This window comes from Equus quagga, chromosome 4 (genome assembly GCF_021613505.1).
Source record: "Equus quagga isolate Etosha38 chromosome 4, UCLA_HA_Equagga_1.0, whole genome shotgun sequence".
NCBI classification, from domain to species: Eukaryota; Metazoa; Chordata; class Mammalia; order Perissodactyla; family Equidae; genus Equus; species Equus quagga.
Window position 1 is genome coordinate 37,155,791 of NC_060270.1, and position 20,735 is coordinate 37,176,525.

Genomic DNA, 20,735 nt, shown 5'->3' on the forward strand with positions numbered 1-20,735 from the left:
TTCCCCCTACCGGGTCCAGCCAACGACCCTCTAATTTAGGATGTGCAGGTACCTTGGAAACCTGTTCCATGCCCCGTAAAGGTTTACTGCCCAAGGACCCCTTCTGACACCAGGAGACGCACCTGTCCCCCACCCTCTTCCTGCTTCTGCATCCAAGGGGCCTCTGAGCGCCCCCCATGTTTTCTCCTTTGACATTTCCAGAAACTGTTTTCCTAACCCTCTCCCTGGTTCTTGTAACTTATCCTCTGAACCTTTCAAGTGCACAGGCAGTGTCTGGGTGGGAATCCTAGCCCCAGGCCTCACTTACTGGCTCAGCGATTTTGGGCAAGTTACTTAACCTTTCCCTTCCTCCTCTGTAAAAAGGATAAAAATACTTCTTTCTCTGGCTGGGTTGTTGTGAGATTAAATAAGATCCGTCCATAAATGGAGCATTTTAGCCCAGTGCTTGGAACACAGTAAGGACTTGGTGAAGAGCAGCCACACTTCTGGGCTGATGTTTGCTGAAGGGAGCTGGGCTCTGCATCTGAACACCAGTGGGCTCTCCTCCCCTTTGTCCGGCCGCCATGTGACCCTGGGAGCTGACCAACCCCCTCTACCCTCAGCTCCCTGGGAGACAACGGGAGTGAACATGACTGTAAAACACCATCCAGACTCAAGTGTCTGCCCCTACCCCAGGAACGCCTGCGCTGAGCCTTAGGAGGAAGGAGCTCTGGGGCAGTTTGCTTTCTACTCTTATCACTCCACTTCCAAGAAGTTAGATGCAATGAGGCCGAAGCACAAAAGGGAAGTTGAGCCCGGATAGGCCTGGGTCTGGTCTCCCAATGACTCCAGGGAGTTCTGAAGGGCTGGTGCTGAGGGATTGTGAACTTGAGGGCATCAGGGAATCCTGCCTTGGGAAGTGGAATGAGAAGGGACAACAGAATCATCTTATTGCCTTTATTCCGCTGATGGCCCAGCTGGCCCCACTGCAGGGCACAGGGCCAAGCTTTTACACGCTCACCCATGCTCTCTGTGCAGGCCAGTGCGTGCACACACACACACACACACATAAAACACACTCATACACACATCCGATCTCTGGCTCTGAGAGTCAGTCTCTGGGGGGCAAGGGGCTGCTCCTCAGCCTGCCCCTGCCTGCCCTTTTATGACAGCACCAAGGGCGGGGGTGGGGCAGGGCCCTCAGCCCCCAGAACAAGTCCCTGTGCAAACTGGAGGTGCCAGCTGGCTTCAGGATGCGGGTGTCACATTTCCCCATTCCTGGAGTCCCCTCCTCCAGCTCCTGAGGGAGGGACTGCTCTCTGCCTACCTGGGGGGCCAGACCCCTGCCAGGGCTGGGCCCTATGGAACCCAGGCTTATCCCCTACCTGACCCTGCAAGGACCTCCAGCACTGAAGAATAGCCAAGTCTGAGGTGGTGGGGATCCCCCACTGGAGAGCAGGAAGGCCTGGGCCCCGAGGGGCTTGGGGAGGGGTCATCACCCCCTCTCCTAATCCGTCTTCAATATGAAGAGGTTTGGGGCACATTTCCTGGGGAGGGAGCACAGGCCTGGAGGAGAAGTCCCAGCTTGGGCCCTCCCCAAACTTCCATCTTCTGGGCCACAGCCTAAGGCCAGGCATCCAAAAGTCCAAAAGTCCAGCCGGCTGGTCAGAGTCCCTGTGCAGTCCTTGGGGGGCACCACCCAGTGGAAGTTGGGTGTCAGACCTGCACGGGCAGCGTCTGGTTCATCTGCAGCCGCATGTCCTGGATACTGCTGAGGATCTTCTTCTGATGGCCGGCCAAGGTGACCCCGATCCGTAGCAGGTCTCTGCAGATGGACCAAGGGCAGGGTCAGTCCCTCCCCGCTGGCCCACCACCCTAGGCCTGGCTCAGAGCCCCCTGCCCCGCCCCTCCCAATCTGCAGCACACTCACTCTGCGGTCATCTGGGCCACCAGGTCAAAGGATGCAAACCCCGCGCTGACGAAGCTCTCCTTGTACCGCCCCATCTTGATGGCATCCAGCCAGTCACCAACTGTCGTGAAGGTCGTATAATCTGGGACCGTGCGGTCCAGGAGGGGTTGTGACATGCTGTAGGTGGAAGAGAGGAGCTTGGTGAGTCCTGATGGCAGGAGAAGCAGCAGTGCGGCTGCTGGCTCGAGAGCAGGGTGGGAGCAGAGGGAGAGGACTGACCCAGACTGGGCGCTGGCGATGACCTTGAGGCTAGCGGCGTTGCGGATGAGCTTGTCTAGGGTGTTGACAATCTGGGAGAATTTGGGCCTGAGGTTCCGGTCCCGCACCCAGCAGTCCAGCATGAGCTGGTGCAGTGCTGTGGGGCAGTCCATGGGCGGGGGCAGCCGGTAATCCTGCTCCACAGCATTGATGACCTGGGTCAAGAGAGGGGACACCTGGAGTCAGCCACACTTTGTCCCAGCCAGCTTCCACCCATCCACCCACTCTGGCTGGCCCTACTCACATCCTGGTTGCTCATGTCCCAGTACGGTCGCTCTCCATAGCTCATGACCTCCCACATGACGATCCCATAGCTCCAGACATCACTAGCAGAGGTGAACTTCCGATAGGCTATCGCCTCTGGGGCAGTCCAGCGGATGGGGATCTTCCCGCCCTGGTGGGGGGGGCACACGCCCTTCACCCTATGACTCGGGGCTGCTCCCCAGCCCCGAGCCCCTGCCTGGTTGGCCCCACCCCCAATGTCCCTCCCGGCTGCTTCCTGTACCAGGGAGCTGGTGTAGGTAGGATCGGAGGGGTCATCCTCCAGGAAGCGGGAGAGGCCGAAGTCTGAGACTTTGCAGACCAGGTTGCTGTTGACAAGGATGTTGCGGGCAGCCAGGTCTCGGTGCACGTAGTTCATCTCAGACAGGTACTTCATGCCGGCAGCAATGCCCCGCAACATGCCCACCAGCTGGATGACCGTAAACTGTCCGTCGTTGAGCTGGAGGCAATGAGCAGGCTCAGGTGGGCCCATCGCCTCCTTCCTGCCCCAGGGCCTGCCTGCCCGCCGGCCCTCTCAAGTCCTCTGAGACCATGTCCAGAGTGCAGTGAGTCAGTAAGCTGCCCTACTATGTGGCAGGCATCAGTACACAACATCCCAGTTAACTCCCATGAGGACCCACTCCCATTTACAACGAAGACAGCTGAGACTCAGAGAGGTTAAGTAAAGCCTGAGGTCACACAGGTGATGGGGGCAGAGTCAGGAGGAGAGCCCTGGTCTTTCTGGCTGAAGGCCGGGCTGTTGCCCTGTGCCATGCCAACTGAGTAGATATCTGTGGACTTGAATAGGGTCTGTCTGATCTATGGGAGGGGTGGTTTGCCCCACCCAGCTCTCTGGTGGACAACGAGGGGGAGGGACCCGGGGCTGGCTCTTACCCGGAGGAAGGAGTCCAGGGCGCAATTCTCCATGAACTCGGTGAGGATCATGACTGGCCGACTTTTGGTGACCACGCCCTCCAGGCGGATTATGTTGGGGTGGTCAAACTGACCCATGATGGAGGCCTCGCTGAGGAAGTCCCGCCGTTGCCTCTCTGTGTAGCCCACCTTCAGCGTCTTGATGGCCACAAACACCTCCCGGCGGCCAGGCTGTTTCAGCCGACCGCGGCACACTTCCCCAAACTCCCCTGCAGAGCACAGGGCACAGGGAGTGAGCTATTTCTGGGATGGCTCCTGTCCCCAGCCCCCCTCAGTCCTCACTCGAGGTAACCCCCGGCCTCTCCTCCCCACTGTGCCCCAGGGCACTCACCAGCTCCAATCACCTCCTCGATCTTGACACAGGACACGTCGATCTCCTTGGCAAACTCTCGCACGGCTTCATTAGGGTCCTCGTAGGTGAAAGGGTCAATATAAACCTTCATTCCAGGAGTAACTAGAGAAGGAAAAGGTGAGCTTGAGAGAGGGACAGATCTTCAGGCTGGGGATGGTGAGGGGACCCGGGATCCTGTCCTAGGCTCTCATCCCTGATGGGAGCACATTCCCAACCTCCCTGCTAAGCTGCTCCATACTCCTCCCTGTGGAAGCCCCACCTGCCCCTCGCCCCAACCCGCCACCATCCCCTCCGAGAGAGCTGGCGACCATAAAGGCTAGACACCTAGGATTCTTCTTTCTCCTCATCTCTCATCACATCGAAACCTCTCTCAGACTTGCCCCTCCCCCCATTCCCACTGCCCCGACCTTGTCCAGGCCTTCAACACTCAGACTCCTGCAGCAGCCTCCCAGCTGGGCTCTCTGCCTCTGGACTTTTCCCACCAGTCTGTCCTGCATACCTGTCTTCCCAAAACAATACTTTCATTGTATCACTCCCCACCTGGAGAGCCTTTCGGATTACCGGTGGTAGAGTCAAGTCCAAACTCCTCTGCCTGCCTTTCACGACCCTCCAAGGACTGGCCGCAACTACCCAGCCTGGCTTCCCAGGAGCTGTCAAACCAGTCTTCTTGCTGCCCCCCACAGTTGGGCACTCTCCTCACCCCACCCACTACCTTCCAAAGGCTCCTCTGGCCAAGAATGCTCTTCCCAACCTCTCTAAACCCTGCTCATTCTATCCGGCTCAGCTCAGCCCAAGGGCACTTCCTCCAGGAAGGCTTCCTCTTCTTGAACTCTTACTGCCCTTTATAACAGGAACATCCGACTTAACACTTAATTGTTCTCTCATTGCTTCCTGTGTGTATGCATCTTGTCTTCCTCCTGGGACTGACTGACTGCCTTTGAGGACAGGGCTCGCGTCTCATTCATCTCTGGGGCTAGCAGGGGTGAGGCAGGGGCTCAGGAAATGGCACTCGATTGGAAGCAGGAGGGGCCTCCAGGGTAGGAGTACAAGGAATAAAGTCCCAGGGAGGGAAAAGGGTGTCCCCAAGCCCTGCAGGGACAAAGGGCACGTTGTGGGGTCAGGATGAGGAGCCAGACTCACTGTATTGCTGCAGCTTCTCGGTGTACTCGGAATCAGAGCCGTGCCGCTGCTTCCTGGAGGGGGCGGGAGGGAGGGCAGGCCTGAGACAAGTCCGGCAGCTGCCTTTGTCAGAGGACCTTTGAGTGCACAGGAGGGGCCGAGCACACAGGGGATGGCCCGCTGCCTGGTCTCAGGATTGGTAGTTAGAGCAGCCACTGGGTCTCTGGACAAGAGGCTGAGTGGACTTGGTCGCTGAAGGGATATGTCAGTAGATTCAGGGCACAGAGAGGGGATAGGATGAGGACATGGCTGTGGACTGGAGAGGGCCTTTCCAGCAAGGACAGCCTGGGCCCAGGAAGGCTGTGGCTCTGGGTTTGATGTGGGTGAGGGTTCACCTATGGGCATGAGGGTTCCAGGGTGCTAAAGGGAAGCTCTAGTCAGCCCAGGGGAGCAAGCATGGGCCTGGGAGTACCTGAGGCAGACGACAGCAATGACCACAACAGCCACCACGAAGACAAGCCCAGCCGTGGCAGAACCCACTATGAGGGGAAGCTGCTCCTGGAGCTGCTGGGCACCGGAGCCTGGAGACAGGAGGGGAGGGTGAGTGGAGGGAGGGACGGTGGGGGCTGAGGCAGGGGCAGGCGCAGGGCGGGTGTACCTCTCTCACTTGTGGTTTCAAACTCGGCCGGGTGGCTATACTGCCCATAGCCAGCTACTGTGCGGGCGCGGACCTGGACCACATAGCGGGCATCGGGCCGCAGCCCGTCCAGCTGCACTGAGTTCTTCTGGCTGGTCACTGTGGAGGCAATGCCCTCACTCTGCAACACCAGGAGGAAGAAGGCGTCTCAGTGGGTCCTGAGGTCCATCAGGCCCTGCCCAGCCCCAGGCCGGCCCCACAGCCCCCTCAGTACCCAAGGCCTTGCTCCCAAGGGCCCTTGCCACTATCTGGGGGTAATCTTCTTGTCCCAAGGCCTCCTCCTGCCCCTTGAGGCTCTGACCTTCTCAAAGTACTTCATCTCGTAGTCCAGGATGACTCCGTTGGGCCGCTCTGGGGGTGCCCAGGACAAGGTCAGGCTGCTGCCTGAGCTGCTGTGCAGGTGTAATGTAGGCACTTCGGACGGGGCTAGGGGAAGAGTGGGGGGGCTCATCATGGGCTCCTCAGGCCCTGGCATTCTTCTCAAGGAACCCACAGCCCATGGGATCCCTGTGGTCCACTGGCAGGCCATGGGCAACCTCAGCTCTGTGTGGGGGAAGATGACCCAGGCCCCACCCTGCTGTGTCCCCTCCTCACCAGCCTGGTTGGTGGTGATATTCACAGCAGCGTAGCGGGGAGGCAGAGGGCTCTTGCCCGAGACCCCGTTGACTGCCTGCACCTCAAAGGTGTAGCGCGTGTGGGCCAGCAGATGGCTGATGTGCACCCGCCGCTCTGTGAGGCCCAGCTGCCGAGGCACAAACTCCACGTTGTCATCACAGCGGGAGCAGGCTGAGGGACCCCCGGCCCCGGGGCCCCCATGGCACTTCTTGCAGATGACGTTGTACAGGAGGTCGTCCCGGCCACCCAGGTCCCGGGGCTCGCTCCACTCGAGGATCAGCGAGGTCTCATTCACATTGGAGATGACACCCCGGGGTGGAGAGGGCACCGCTACGCGGAAGAAGGAGGGGAGAGGACAGTGAGCTAAGGCCCTAGGATCCCCTCCTGCCCAGACTTTGTGCACATTCCAAGCTGCTTCTGACCTCCTTGCCTTTGCCTCTGCTTCATAAGCAGAATAACTTTCCTACACTTCCTCACTGTGTAGACTCCTATTTAGTCTTCAAGGCTCAACTTGAGATGTCACCTCCTCTTGGAAGCCCTCCTTAATTCATCCTCTCCTTGTCCTCTGCACTCCCATAACATAATTCCTGGGCAACTCCTCCAGCCCAGCACTTAGCACATTAAATGGTCATTATCTGTTTTTACATCTTTTTCTCCCACCAGGTTGTGAGCTCCATTAGGACAGTGACTGCATCTTATTCTTCTCCACATACATCCCTGGCTCCTGGCACAATGCCTGGCACACCAAAGGCCAGAGAAGAGAGAAAGTGAGACACTAGGCTGCCCCAGGGATGTGAGGCCCCCTCTGTGGTTAGAGTTGGGCCAAAAGAGCAGCAGTTCTACAGAGGAAGATGGACTGGAGGGCTCCAGCTGGTTCCTGATGCCTGGCTAGGAGCCAGCAGGCACTTATTAAATGTTGGTGGAGGGGCTGAGCCAGCTGACCTGCATTCTGGTTCAGGGCTGGTCACTTCCTAGCTGTGCCATAGTGAGCACAACATCTAACCTCTCTGAGCCTCAGTCTCCCCATCTGGAAAATGGAGATGTTCACAGTGACCGTGTAGGCCGTCCCAGGCCAGCCCACAGAGGGAAGCCCTGGGGCAGAAGAGGGTAAGCGCGCAAGTTCACTCACTGGTACAGGCACTGTCTGCAGAGTCGGAATCTGCGCGGTAGAAGTTATTGTGGCAGGTGCAGATGCTGGCGGCTGGCGAGGTGGTGCGGCTGTTGGGGGGGCAGGGAAGGCAGGGCCCCTCTCCCTGCTTCGCCTTGTAGCTCCCAGGGGGACAGGCTGCGGGGGAGAAGGGGGTGGACGAGCTCACCTCCCTGCCCTGCAGACACCAATCATCCACACCCCGTGGGAATCTGGCCCTTCCCCAGCCCAGGTCTTGGCCCCTCCACCTCCTAGACTGTGGGGGCCATGCTGGGATTGCCCAACTCCCGCTGCAGCTACAAAAGGCCCTTTTGCCCCATGGAAACCCCACGTCAGCGGATTCCTCCCCGCCCCTGCCCCCTCACCCCAAGCCTGGGGCATCATGGACGACGTCAGCCCCATCACCTGGACAGCCCAGGCTTGTCAAGGCAGGGAAGGGAGAGAGCAGGAGGAAGAGGAGGGGGAGGGGAAGAGACCCCTAAGCAGGCTGGTGGCACCTTGTACTCTGCTGGGATGACCCCACCCTCCCTGAAGCTTGGGGAAAATCATTCCTGAGGACCCTTAAGGACACTCTAGAAGGGCCAGGAGGTGGGGCCTCTGAGTTTCACAGCCAATCTCTGTCTCCACCCACCAGAAGCAGGGCAGCAGCTCCTTTCTGCCCGTGGGCAGGGGTGGGGGCTGAGGAACGGTGAGAAAAGGAGAGAAAGAGAGCAGGCAGGAAGGCAGGGGTCACCTGGAGTTCAGAGGCCTCACAGTGTCCACAAGGGGAACCCCAGGCCCCAAAGTGAGCTCAGAGCTCAGTGCCTGAACCTCTCTCCTCCTCCATCTTCTCTCCTGCCATCTATACTCGGGCCCTTGGACCTGGGCTCTCCAGGGTCCCCATATCTGTGATGGCCATATAACTTAGTATTCAAACTGGAGTATGTTGAAGGTGAAAGCAGACATTAGCAATCATCATGTTAGACTAACAGGCATATACCAGCACTGCCCTGGACGTACCACAGCATACAGTCACCCTACCCATACAGGACCACCTCTGAGGAGGTCATCCAGAATGTGGAAAGCCCAGAGTTGGGGCTGTGCCCTTCTCCAGGGTTTAATCTCCCCACTAAGGTGATATTCCATCCAAGCTCCTTTGAGCCAGTGGGGGAGGGGGCAGAGGCCAGGCCAGCCTGGTTGCTATGGGAACCAGCATGCATTTCCTGCCAGGGACCTGCAGAGTGTTAGCCCCTCTTCAGGCTGTCAGGCTCATCACCCCCACCCCTTTCTCCACTTAGGAAGAGGAAGTCTGGGGGCAGGTTCCCATAGAGAAGTGGCGGGGCCGGGCAAGGCACTGTTCACCTTCCCACGACAACACCCAACACGGGGCCTCACAGCCAGGTCGGGCCGCCAGCCTCCTCGCACCTAGGGCTGTGCCAAGAGCCAGCTCCCACCCCTCAGAGCTACAGGCTGCCAGGGCCAGGGGAGAGAAGCAGACAGAAGGGACAGAAGGCAAGGCCCTCGGCACCTTGTCTGGGTGGCAGAGCACCGGACAAGGCTGTCGGCCCAGCTCCCACATTCCCAGCTGGGAGGCCTAAGTACAGAACCTCTCTGAGACGCAGTCTCCTTACTGGCAAAATAGGGGAGATAAATGGAATCGACCTTACAAGGTTGTGGCGAGGCTCAAATGAGAACCCTACGTGAACAGGTTTTATAGAGTAAGGTCTTATGAGTACTGGCAAGCCTCCTAACCTCCTCATGTATGAAATAAGGACAGAATAATGCACGTCCCCCACATCTCCCAGGGCTCCCGAGAGTCACGGCTAACACTTAGGTGGGGTTGGTGCTTGTGCTTCACAAAGAGGAGACCCCAAGGGAAAGGGCCAAGCACGAGGTGCACACAGGGTACTTCCAGGGTGAAGCATACACTGGGGACGGGACAAAGTGGGCATCTCTGCTGGCCTCCTGGTTCCTCAGGTGCCTCCTTATCAAAGACTCTCCACGTCTCTCTTCTCTCTCTAGTTTTATTTTTTCCTCTTGTTATCCTCATGTCTCTCATTTTCTCTCACCTCCCTCATTGCACCAGATTCGCTGCACCTGCTATCCCTCTTCCCTTTCCTCCCTCCGCCCCAGACTTCAGGCCTCTGTCCTGAGGTGGGAAGTGGTGGGCAGGGGGCAGCAGGTGGCTGTGGCCTGGTCCTCGCTCCCTCTCCTCCCCCAGGCCAGTCCCCACTCACGGCGGCACTGGGACTCCTTGGCAGCTGGCTCGTGGCCGGTGGCACAGGTGCAGGCGCCCACAGGCACCATCCACTCTCCGTCACCATTGCAGTAAAGCTTGAGCGGCACCGACACCTCCACAGCGTTAGCGATGCAGGTGCCGGGGGCGATGACCAGTGAGGTGGGCTCTGCCCCAGTGAGGGTCTCAGGGAAGAGGGCGAAGCCCGCGGTGGTGGATGCACACTTCTTGTAGAAGGCACGCACGGAGATGAGCGACATGCAGGCGCCCTGGTCCTGGAAGGCCAAGTAGAAGCCGGCCTTGGAGAGTGGCCCGAAGCTGCGCACCTTGGTGTTGACACGGCCGGCATCGAGCCGCGAGAAGCTCTCATCGGGCGCGATGGTGTCCACTTTCACGTAGGGGTTCTCCATCCAGAAGGGGGAGGAGGCCGAGGCCACATCGCTGTCAGCCTCATAGTAGAACAGGTTGAAGGTCTCCTTGCAGGAGCCAGGGATGTTGGGGATGCTGTTGCAGTCGCGCACCGTGAACTTGAGCTCCACGTAGACCCGCTGCACGTCCCGCCGCCAGATGAACCCCGTGCGAAGCCAGTTGTTCTGGCTTGATTCACGCACATTACATACCTGGTATGTGCGGATGGGGTTCATGGCCTCATCGTAGCCACTCACCTCTTCCCACTGTGCATGGACCAAGTGAAAAAGAGTGAGTGCCAACATTTGCCAGGTGCTTACCACATGCCCAGCTCTGCTATATTTACTTCACAGAGATGCTTCTGTGGGATAGTGGCTGAGCACACAGACATGTTCAAATCCCACCATTTCTGCTTGCTGTGTGACTATGGGTAAGTCATTTAACCTCCCTGTGCCTCCATTTCCCCATCTGTAACATGGCAAGAAAAAACATGTGTAAGGAATAAATGACTTTAAAGGAATAAAGCACTGAGAACAGGGCTCTTGATCAGTACTGTATGAGTATTCCTATAAATTTTATTCTCTTTATGCCTCAGTTTCAATGTGTAAAAATGGGGCTCATTGAAATAAATGAGGCTGTGAGGAATTATGTTAGTTTAAATCAGTAATGGGCTTGTAACGGTGCCTGATATAGAGCAAGTATTCAATAAATATCGGCCATCACTATTGCCATCACATTTGACCTCTACAACAACTCCATGAGGAGGTGCACCTGTTGTCCGCACTGCAGAGACGAGGAAGCCAAGACTCACAAGAAGTAGGGACTCGCCCAAGGTCACACAGTCAGGGCTGGTGACTGAAGCCTGTAGTGCCACCCAACCTCAGTGTTCCAGAGCTTAGGCTGTGAAGGCCCCCTAGGGAGGTTAATTAGAATATCTGAGAGAAGTCAGGACTACAAGAAATTAACAGTCAAGAAACAGAGGCCCAGAAATGTAAATTGCCTTGCTCAAGGTCACGCAGTAAGTTCAAGATCTGGATCCAAGGATTCCTGGCTCCCAAGCCAGTGCTCTTCCCAGGACCCAGGAAGGAGGGAGATGGTTGGGACAGACATTCAAAGGGCCGTCAGGCAGGAGAGGGGTGGGACTAGGCTGAAAACAGGCTGAGGGAGAATGGACAAAGATGGTGTGTATGTGGGAAGGGGGACACAGGCGGGCTGAAGGGCGAGAAATAAAAACATCCACAGAGAGAGACGATCAGGCAAAGAAGGAGGGGGCCGGGGCAGAGGATGGGGATGCTGCCGGAGGTGAGAAGGACAAGCAGGACACAGAGGCGGCTCTTCTCCAGCCCTGAGGGGGGTGGACGCTGGAGGGAGGGGTGGCTTAATTGGCAACCAACACACGGGAGAGATAGCGGGGAAGTCTTACCCCACTTTCTGGATGAGATGTCCATGCCAACTCAGATGTCACCCATTTTGTGTCCATGAGGGTCTCTGGGGAAGCAACAGAAGGAAAAAGGTCAGGGGTCAAGCTCAGGATGAGGAGAAAGAGGAGGTGGCGAGGAGGTTGCCCAGGAAAGGCCAGGACACCAGAGACTGATTCCCACCAGGTACCACCCCACCCTCTAGTCCCCAAAGCCCTCAGCTCCCCTGCCCCGGAGGAGACCCTGCAGCCGTCCCCAGAGATGTCACAGCCCAAAGATGTTGGGTAGGGCCAGCTGGGGGTGGGTGTCTGCCACTGACCCCAGGCCTGGGTTAATGAGCCAGGAGCCAGGACTGGTTCACACACCTACTGGCTCTGCTAATCTCCACACAAAGGGGCCGGCAGGGCCTTTCTCCTGGAACAAAGGGCCGTGTGCTTCAGACCCTGCGCCCAGGCCTCCCTGGACTCCGTCCCCAACACAAAGGCACAGCCCCACACGCCCAGAAGGGGACGGCAGTTACAGGCCAGAGCCCCCCTACTCAACCATCTCCGGGGGAAGGGGCAGGAATGCTCTTTGAGGGTGAGGTGGGGCCACCAAGGCCCAGACCAGCTCCTGGGGAGCTAGTTCAGTTCTGCCTGCAGTCCTTGGAGAAAGGTATTGTTGGTGTGCCCCTTTCACAGATGGGAAAGCTGAAGCCCAGATAAAGTAAACACACAGCCTAAGGTAAAACTGCTAGGACTTGGAGGGGAAGGGTTGAAAGGGGGCTCAAATTCAGTTCTGACTCCCCAACTAATGCATTAACCAGGGCACTCTGACTGCAATATGCTCCTCTGTAAACGGGGGACAGAGGGAGCCTGGAAAGTTCCTGTATATCCTTTAAGTCCCAACTAAGCTGTCACCTCCTCCAGAAAGCCTTCCTTGAATCCTCAACTCAGGCTTAGATGCCTTCCTCTATATATCCAGGGCCAGGGGCTTTGTCACAGCACCAACCCCCTCTGAGCTGCCGTTTCTTGTCTGTTTCCCCTTGCTCGGCCATAGGAAGGGCCCATTCATGTTTCTGATATAAACTCGCTCCCCTGGGAACCTGGTTCTGGGTTCTGGCTGGACAACTCTGCTCTCTGACAGTGTGACCCCAAGATCAGACCTAGGAGCAGGAAAAAGAGGAAAGAGGTGCCAACTCCTTCCTCACAGGCTGGGAGACAGGGCAGCCAGCAGCTCTCCCCACAGCTCTGAGCTGGAATGGGGCAGCGTTGCCCCAGAACTTCTGTTCATCAACAGTGGGGCAGGTTGAGGGCACCCAGGAGAGGAGAGACCCAAACCCCACAGTCTCCAGGCTCATGGGCTTCGTGGTGCCTGGTGCATGAGGCAGCTGCGGCTGGGGGCCCCAGGTGAGGCAGAGGGGGCAGCGGGCAGTAGCCATTCACTGTGGGGAGGGAGGCTCCCTCCTCTTCCTGCAGCCGAGGCTGGTCCCTGGAGGGCCCGGCTGCAGGGTGAGCTATCCCAGTCTCGTCGCCGGTGGCCTGACTGGCCTCTCTGGCAGACAGACAGATAGACACAGACGTTCGGCAGGGGAGTCCGGGAGGAAAGCAGAGATGGGCAGAAGCAGGGGCCTGGAGACGGGGGAGAGAGGCGGTGGAGCAGGGGCTTCGCTGAGGCGGAGGGTGGGCGGCACCGAGCTGGAGGGATGTGCAGAGCTGGCTGGCCGGGACCAGACAGCCGGGATGGCCAGCGGTGGACTACAAAAGACAGTGAGATGGAGAGAAGAGGAGGCCCAAGGAGACAGAGACAGAGACAGAGAGGGAAGTTGCCAAGTGGTCTCTTCCCCAGCCAGCAGCCCAGAGTATTCCTGTCCCCAGGAGTGGGCCCAGCCAAGTGCCAAGCGCACCCCCACCCCCAGCCAGCCAGCCAGCCAGTCCGCCTGCTTGTCTGCCCACTGCCCTGCCCACCGCCGCCAGAGCAGGCGAGGGCTCCCACCACTCCTCCAGCGCAGCCTCCCTCCTCCCTCTCGCTCACTTCCTTCTGCTCAGCCTGTGCCAAACCCATCTGGAACTGTTTAAACCCAAATATTCAGCCCCCTCCCCCCTCCAGCCAGATTCCTCCACAGTTTAAAACAAGCCCTGCGCTGGCTCTGAGAGGAGGGAGGGGAGGGGAGGACGGTGGGGAGGGGGGCGGCGGGCAGGAGGGGGGAGGTTCTTCATTTCTGTTTAATTTCTGGGGAGCGAGAGAGGGAGGGGATCGGCCCTTGGCCATCGCTCAGCCTTGGCCATCGCTCAATCTCGGCACATTTTTCCCATTAATGAGGAGAGGACTTGGATTTCGAGTCATGTGTGCCTGAGGAAGGGCTCCGGTCACCCTGGTGGGGAGGGGGGCTTGCTCTCGGTTTCCCCATGTCTCTGGGGGAGGGGAGGGGCTTGGTCCCCTTCAGCAAGAGGGAGACCCTGAGATGACCGAATCCGAGCCTCGGGAAGGACATGGGGGGCGCCTAGAACTTGTCTGTGGCAGTAGGAGAGAGAGACCCAACCCAACAGAGCCCACCATTTCTCTATGTGTGTGGCATGTGTGCGTGCGTGTTTGCGTGCACACACACGCTGGGGTGAAGGATATGAGGTACAGGGGGTAAGGACAAAAGAGGAATGAGTGATTGATCTCCAAACTTCCCAGCTCCCGTCTGCACCCCCACCCTCCACTGTCCCTCCATGTGGCTGCTGGAGGGAGACCAGAGAGCAGCTGGCCACTCCCAGACACGGGGCTCTGCCAGGCAGGGAACCCCACAGCCCCCAAAAGCAAGCAGGAAGTGGGCACCAGGCCTGGGGGCTTTCTGGGACTGGGGCTTCGATGCTCAGAAGTGAAGCAACCCTTTCAGGTTTCCATGGGGCCATGGACAACAGCCACGTGGCAGCAGCTGTGTGGCCCTCACCTGTGCACCAACACACACATGCACACGCATCCCCCAGTTCTCAGTGGCTGGGCTCATTCCCCACCATCAGGGCCAAAGAGCGACAAGTCAACACATATGGTGGACAAAAACACACAAAGCCACAGCCGTCTGCAAACACACACATGGCTCCACACAGCCACGGTCTGTCTTCCTCAGACACACATACGCACATGGTACAAACAGATCAGTCTTCCTCAGACACCCGTGTACAGTATCTCTTCCCCCTCGCAGATATGCCTCGCCTGAGGCAGAGACTCGCTCTTTCAGCCTTCATATGTGCCGATTTCCTGAGACATATGCATACACAGAGGGCACACGCACCCAAAAGCACATTCTCCTTACACACTCAACTGTGCACACTACTGCCAGCCACGAGTCACAGTCTTGAGTAGTCAAGTGGAAACAAACACCAGTTCCTCCGTACAGATTCGGTGACATGGTCACACACAACTGGCATCAGCTGTGCACAGAGATGGCTGTCTGCACTGAAACATGCCCCAGGAGCATGTGTACACAGTATAAGTATCAATACCTAGAGTTCGTGTCAAGTCCCCAAGGTGCATCCTCCGTGCACATGCAACATACACACACACACACACACACACACACACACTACAAGCATATTCTTTCTATGGGATGAGTCTTCAAGTGGGGCAGAGAAAGAGGTGGGGGCGGACAGTGTCTCCTAAGAAAGCAGAGGTACTAGGGCAGCCTTGACCAGAGGCAGAGGGGAGGAGCAAGCCCCAGATGTACTTCCTGTGGCTCTGGCACAGGAAGGAGCTGTCACAGGTCACGAGGCTGGGGGTGGGGTCAGGGCATGAAGATGATTCAGGGTGTGGCTGGGTGTGGCCTTCCCAGGTACAGCCCCTGCCCATGCAGCAGGCCACTTCTCTGCCAGCCTAATGACACTGTCCCAAGGGCCTCCGAGCCCTTGGGAAGGGGGTGGTATCATGAAGAGATTTAGCACCAGGAGCTTCAGGTAGCACTTCCACACATAAGTTGGGGGCCCAGCAGGAGAAGAACATTGTGGATATCCAGCCTATGTCTGAGGGCCTTACTGGGCCACCCTGGTGCAGAGGCATCAGCTGGAAACCTGCCACCTGCCCTGGTGAAGGGCCAGGTGCACAGAGTTTTATGCATCTGCCAGACCCCAGAGCATTGCCAGGCCCCAGGCCACCCAGAGCACCCCACCCTAGGTACAGGGGTGTCAGTGAGACCCAGGAAACCAAAAACGTCTGGAGACAGAAGCAAGAAGCCTCCACCCCAAACTCCAGACCAGGGACTTGGAGGCGGCCGGAAAGATCACACTGCAGGGCTGGGCCAGCAGAGTGTGCAGGGGCAGGAGGGCAGAGGGGCAGTGTCTGGACAAGAAGAAGAACCCTGGAGCCTTGCCTGGGATGAGAGGGAGAAATCCCATGCCACCTCTGAGTTGGTCCCCCTCCTCCTCCACGGGGTCCCCACCTCAGCCAACCAACCTGAGGGATCCGTCCTGTCTTTCCCCTTCCTGCCTCTCCCCATGTGTCAGTGTGTGTGTGCATGTGTACCAAGCTGCACACTCAGGGTTGGTCAGCACAAGAAGAAGGGGTCCTGCCATGAGACCTGGAGGAGCTTAACTCACTCAGGACCACCTCTCCCTCCCCCACCATGGCCCCTCAGCCCTCAAGTCTGGGATGGAGGGGAGGGGAGCATCCCAGAACAGAGAACACATTTTGTTTTTCATTCCTCCCCTCAGATCATGGGGATTGATAATTAAATAAACCTGAAAGGGAGGAGAAGGAAGGAAGAAGCACAGGGCAGGGAGCCCGGCTGCCTCAGTCCTCATCCAGGGCCCTCACCCCAGTCCTGGCCCTGCCAGCCAGCCAGGACGGATGGCCATCTAGCCCTTACGTGAGGCCTCTGAGCCCTTCCCTGGGATCCCAGCCACAGAGGGTGTGGGGGCAGAAGGCAACAGGAGACCCAGTGCCGGGGCCAGCCCTTGGGGCAGGGGGCCTCTCCCACCCCATCAGGTGCCCAGCTGTACCCAGGCTCCCTCCGCCACCCCCCTAGCTGCCCAATCCCGACAAACCAGTTTGACTCAGCACAACAGGCAGGGCTACAATTTTCAAACTATGCAGGCCTGGTGATTCAGCCTCTTCATGCTGTTTAATTAGTGCAAGGCCGGTGGTGGAGGCCTTGCCCACGGCAGCTTTGGCTTTAGCTGGCTGCCGCTGAGGCCACAGTGGCGACGGCGGCAGCAGTTCTGGCGAAAGGGAAGGCAGCAATGGGCAAACTGGTTCCCCCAAATACCTGCTGCTGTCCCTCATCGGCAGCTCTGAAGTGCCAGCTCATGATACACAGAGACAGGGTGGGGGGCGCCGGAGGCAACTCAAACAAGTGAGCAACCCACAGGAACCCCAGCCCCTTGTCCCCTCTCAGCTGCCACCTCCTCAGTGGTCACTGCTGAGAAAGAGATGGACTCCTGCTCTGCCTCCTTCTCGGCTGTGAGAGGGCTGTGCGGCCCCCACCAATTATGATCTGGTAACTGCTTCTCTTTTCTCAAAAGGGTCTCTTCCCAACAGGGGCCTCCCCATCCTATCTTAGGTGTAAGGATCCTGTGGTCCAGGCCCCCTTCCTTATCCCACGGTCTGTTCCTGTCTGCTCACCTACTAGACCCTACTGCTGTACCACTTGTGGTCCTGGCAGGGAGAATGATCTTGGCTTGGGGGACTGGGGAACATCACTTGAAGGAGTGACCAACAAGGTGGCCCTATTTCCCTGTGACTGACGGTAAATCTGAGGGCAACTGGGGGAGGGGCGGGGGCGAGAATCAGAGGGCAAAGGGAGGAGTGTTTCTTCAACCAGGGAGGACAAGCAAGGACCCTGGCTCCGTCCCCAAATTGTTGAGATCCTCGGATGTAGTCCTGGTGAACCTCAAGTGTGCATGGAGGGAAGAGCAGCCAGATGCTAGACAGCATCTAACCAAGGGGGCCACGAGGGGCAGCACCCTCAGCTCCGGGGCCCTGGGCCTAAATATAATGACCTCCAGATGCAGAGAGCCAAAAGGCTTCCATAGGCCACGAGCAAACCAAATCCTGGCAAACCCAAATGGAAGGCTGGAGCGAGGCGGCTAGATCTCCAGCCCGTAAAGCTTGGGGGCTGCCACAGCCCAGGACCTCCAAGTCTACCCACCCCACCATTCAGGCTCCAGAACACGGGTGGGGGACAGGCAGGAGTCAGGGCCAGCTCTCTTCCCATCCCATCCCATCCCTCCCAGAGCTGAAGGGAGATGAAGGGGTGGGGGTGGGGGGCAACTTATTCCTCCTCAGACAACCTTGCCTGCCCCATCACTGCTTCCTCTAACCTCCCTCCGGCAGGGTAAGGGCACGTACCAGTTTCACTTGCATGGCTCCCCAAGGAGCAGACCCCAGGGTAAGAACAATGACAGCTAATCCTTGAATAACAATGGCTATGTGCGAAGCACTTTACACACATTAAGGATTCAATCCTCCTGACACCCCTGGGAGATGGGTGCTAGACCATCCCTTCTCCCAGGGAGGCAGAACTGGAGGGGGGAAGGTGGCCCTCTGGGCCGGGTCAGCACCCTGAGGCCGCTCTCTTTGCTTTCATTCTCACACACCCAGACAGAAGACGCGAAGGTCTGAGGTATGGCACAAGTGAAGGAGCTGGCGAAAGCCACACTTCGGAGGCACTGCTACTCAGGGGCACCTACACTGGCCTGGCCTCCCAGCCACGGGGCAGCCCTGGATCCCATCTCACAGCTGAGGGGGAGGGGCAGGACAGGGTAGGGGGCAATGGCCCTGCTGCCCTCTCCTTCGTGGGCTGCTACAGCTCATCAGGGCGGCCCCTCAGCTCCTTGGCCTGGAGGCCTGGAGGCCAGCTCTGAGCGACTGACGTGAAAAGGAGGAAGAAAGGGAGGGAAAACAGAAGGGAAGGAGGAAGGCAGGGGTGAGCCTCCTCAGGAAGCCCTTGCTCACCTGACCCAACCACACCCCCCCACCCCACTCTCGGTACCAGCACCCACCACACCCCACTAACAAGGGCCCTGGGGCCCGGGGGACACAGCCCCATGAGCATGTATGTGTGTGTCGCCTCTCCTGGGTTAAGACAGAGGCACAGACCTGGGAACTCCAACAGGCTCCCTGGCTCACACCCTTGAGGCAATCAACAACAAAGCCCCATGCCAGTTTCTCACGCCTGCGATCCTATCACACGCATGTGGGTGAGTGTGCGCAAGTGTGGGCGCGACCTCGGTGTGTCTGTCTGGATTTGCATGTGTCCAGCCGTGTGAATCGGTCTGTCAGCACCAACAGGCTCAGAGATAAAAGGGGGTCGTTTTTTCCCCTGCAGAAAAACAGAAAGCACCAGAAGATGTCTTTCTCTCAGAACTGAGTTCTTTTTTTCCCTTTCAACCTTTAAGTTTACCGACTGTGAACATACGAACAAACCAAGTTTCACAGAATTCCTGTTTTTGTTCCTGAAGGAAGAAAGTGACTGGATCTGTTAAAGATGCCAAAAACAAGTACTGCCTATATTCCAGTTTACCCCAAATTTCTGTGATGTCTTTTCCTCCACATTAGGGAAGGTTTTCCTTCCCTCATTTAATGGCCCCCAAATCTTTGGAAACCGTGTGTGTGTCTATTGTTTGTGACGGGTGTCAGTGCCTCCGTCCCCTGCAGGCTTGTGTCAAGCGGCATGTGTGTGTGCTCTCCCACCAGGGCCAACAACACTCGGGCTGTTCATCCAAGTACAGGCATTTGGAAGTTGGAGGTACCCCCTCAGCCCCAGTCTTGGCAGGTTTCACGGAACCCACTGAGAAGGCCCGCCTTTTCCCACCGGCTCATGGGGAACACACCGGGCTCCGGAGCTCCCTGGAGCAAACCCCACCACTTCAGGGGTTCAATGGAGACCCGAGCACTCGGGGTGTCCTGCTAGAAGGCGGAGGGGGAGCCGCAGATCAGCGTGCAACGGCCGCGCGCACAGCATTCATGTGTAATTGGCGCTCGGTAAACCATAAACAATAACAGGCCCCTGTCTCTCCACCCCCGCAGCCATCCCCGGACAAAGCGGGGTGCACGCTCTCACCCTCTCACAGTTAACTCCAATGGGTTCCTAACCAACGCCACCCCCCAACCTGGGGAGACCCGCTTCGTCCCCACCTGCCTCGGCCCCGCAGCAGCCTCAGAGCCCCCCCCCTTGCCTGGTGGGTCGCCCACACTCGCTCGCCTCCGGGAGGTGCCGAGAACGCCGCTTCTCTGCCGTGAGCTCGAGGTACTCCCACAGAAGCTCACGGGGGGCCACGACTTTTGAGGACGCTCGATCCGAGTCGAGCTGCCCGCGATCCCGCAACCCGTGGACCGCCGGCCGCGGAGCCAGCTCCTCCGAAGCGGCTCCGGGGGCGTCCTCTCGTCCCCATCCTCCGACCCCTGGAGAGAGCGCCGGTGGGGGAGCCTCCTCCGACGTGCGCCCAGCGCGCATCGGCCCCACACCGCGGGCCCTCTCCGGCCCACGCTGGGGCGACCCCGGCCCCCTTAACCCTTGGACGCGCCCCCTGACGCCGCTCACCTTCGAGCGCCCGGCAGCCGGCGGGCAGCAGCAGCGGCAGGAGCAATAGTGGAGGGAGCAGCGGCAGGAGCCCCGGCGGCGGCGGCGGCGGCGGCGGGCGGGTTCGGGCCATGGCCGGGGCGGGCTCCGGGAGCCGCGCCGGGCCGCGCCGGGCCGCGCCGGAGGGGCTGCGGGCACCTGGGGGAGGGTCCGCTCGGCGGGTCCAGAGGAAGGCTCGCGCACGGTGCCAGGAGATCCGGGCAAGGAGGGGGTGCAATCCAGGCGGGCGGCGCTGGGACCGAGGCGGCACCCTGAGCCGGGCGCTGCTAGGGGATGCGGGCAGGTCGGTCCCGCGGGAATCTGGACGGACCGGTCCAGGAGGATCCTGGGCGCTGGAGAGCTCGGAGCCGGAGGACTCGGGGAGGCGGGCCGGGGCGGCAGGGCGCAAGTGGTCGTAGTTCGGGCTGCACAGTAATCCGGCGGTCCGCCGCGGGCCGGACTCGGCTCCGAGGCTCTGGGCGCGCGCGCCGTCCGGGGTCCGAGCAGGGACCCTGCGGCGCCGCTCACGTACTCACTTCTGCTGCCCCCACCGCTGGCGCGGCCGCTCTGGGCGAGAAGGGCGGGACCGGCCGCCTGCCTGTCGACTCCGCGGCCCCGCCCCCAGCCCCCGGCCGCCCACTCACAGACCGCCAGGCTCCCTGGTTCCGCCTTGAGAGCACTGTGCTGGTACTCAGCTGGTGTCGTCTGTATCAGGCCCACCCTCAGGGACTTCAAGGCCGGAGTGGGCGGGGCCAAGGAAAAGATGAATTAGATTGGGCGGAGCGATACTGTCCATCAGAAGGAGAACCCCGCCCCCTGTCGCCCATTGCGATTAGTTACCGAACC

At 59.0% G+C, this 20,735-nt stretch overlaps 1 protein-coding gene across 2 annotated transcripts; it reads right to left on the reverse strand.

Moving 5' to 3' along the window:
* Positions 1–922: 922 nt before the first annotated feature.
* Positions 923–20,481, reverse strand: EPHB3 (EPH receptor B3). 2 transcript variants are annotated; one of them, XM_046658847.1, is made up of 16 exons: positions 19,872–20,481; positions 11,377–11,441; positions 9,547–10,219; positions 7,313–7,468; positions 6,163–6,513; positions 5,870–5,994; positions 5,539–5,689; positions 5,344–5,452; positions 4,893–4,945; positions 3,732–3,854; positions 3,362–3,609; positions 2,712–2,927; positions 2,451–2,600; positions 2,168–2,361; positions 1,910–2,065; positions 923–1,804 (listed from the first exon to the last, which is right to left on the reverse strand). In XM_046658847.1, exons 1-16 carry the CDS (start codon positions 19,981–19,983, stop codon positions 1,696–1,698), a joined length of 2,991 nt encoding a protein of 996 aa, XP_046514803.1. In that variant the 5' UTR covers positions 19,984–20,481; the 3' UTR covers positions 923–1,695. The 2 variants fall into 2 exon arrangements, with proteins under 2 accessions (XP_046514803.1, XP_046514802.1); XM_046658846.1 differs by having other exon boundaries at positions 5,530–5,689.
* Between the last annotated feature and the right edge of the window lie 254 nt (positions 20,482–20,735).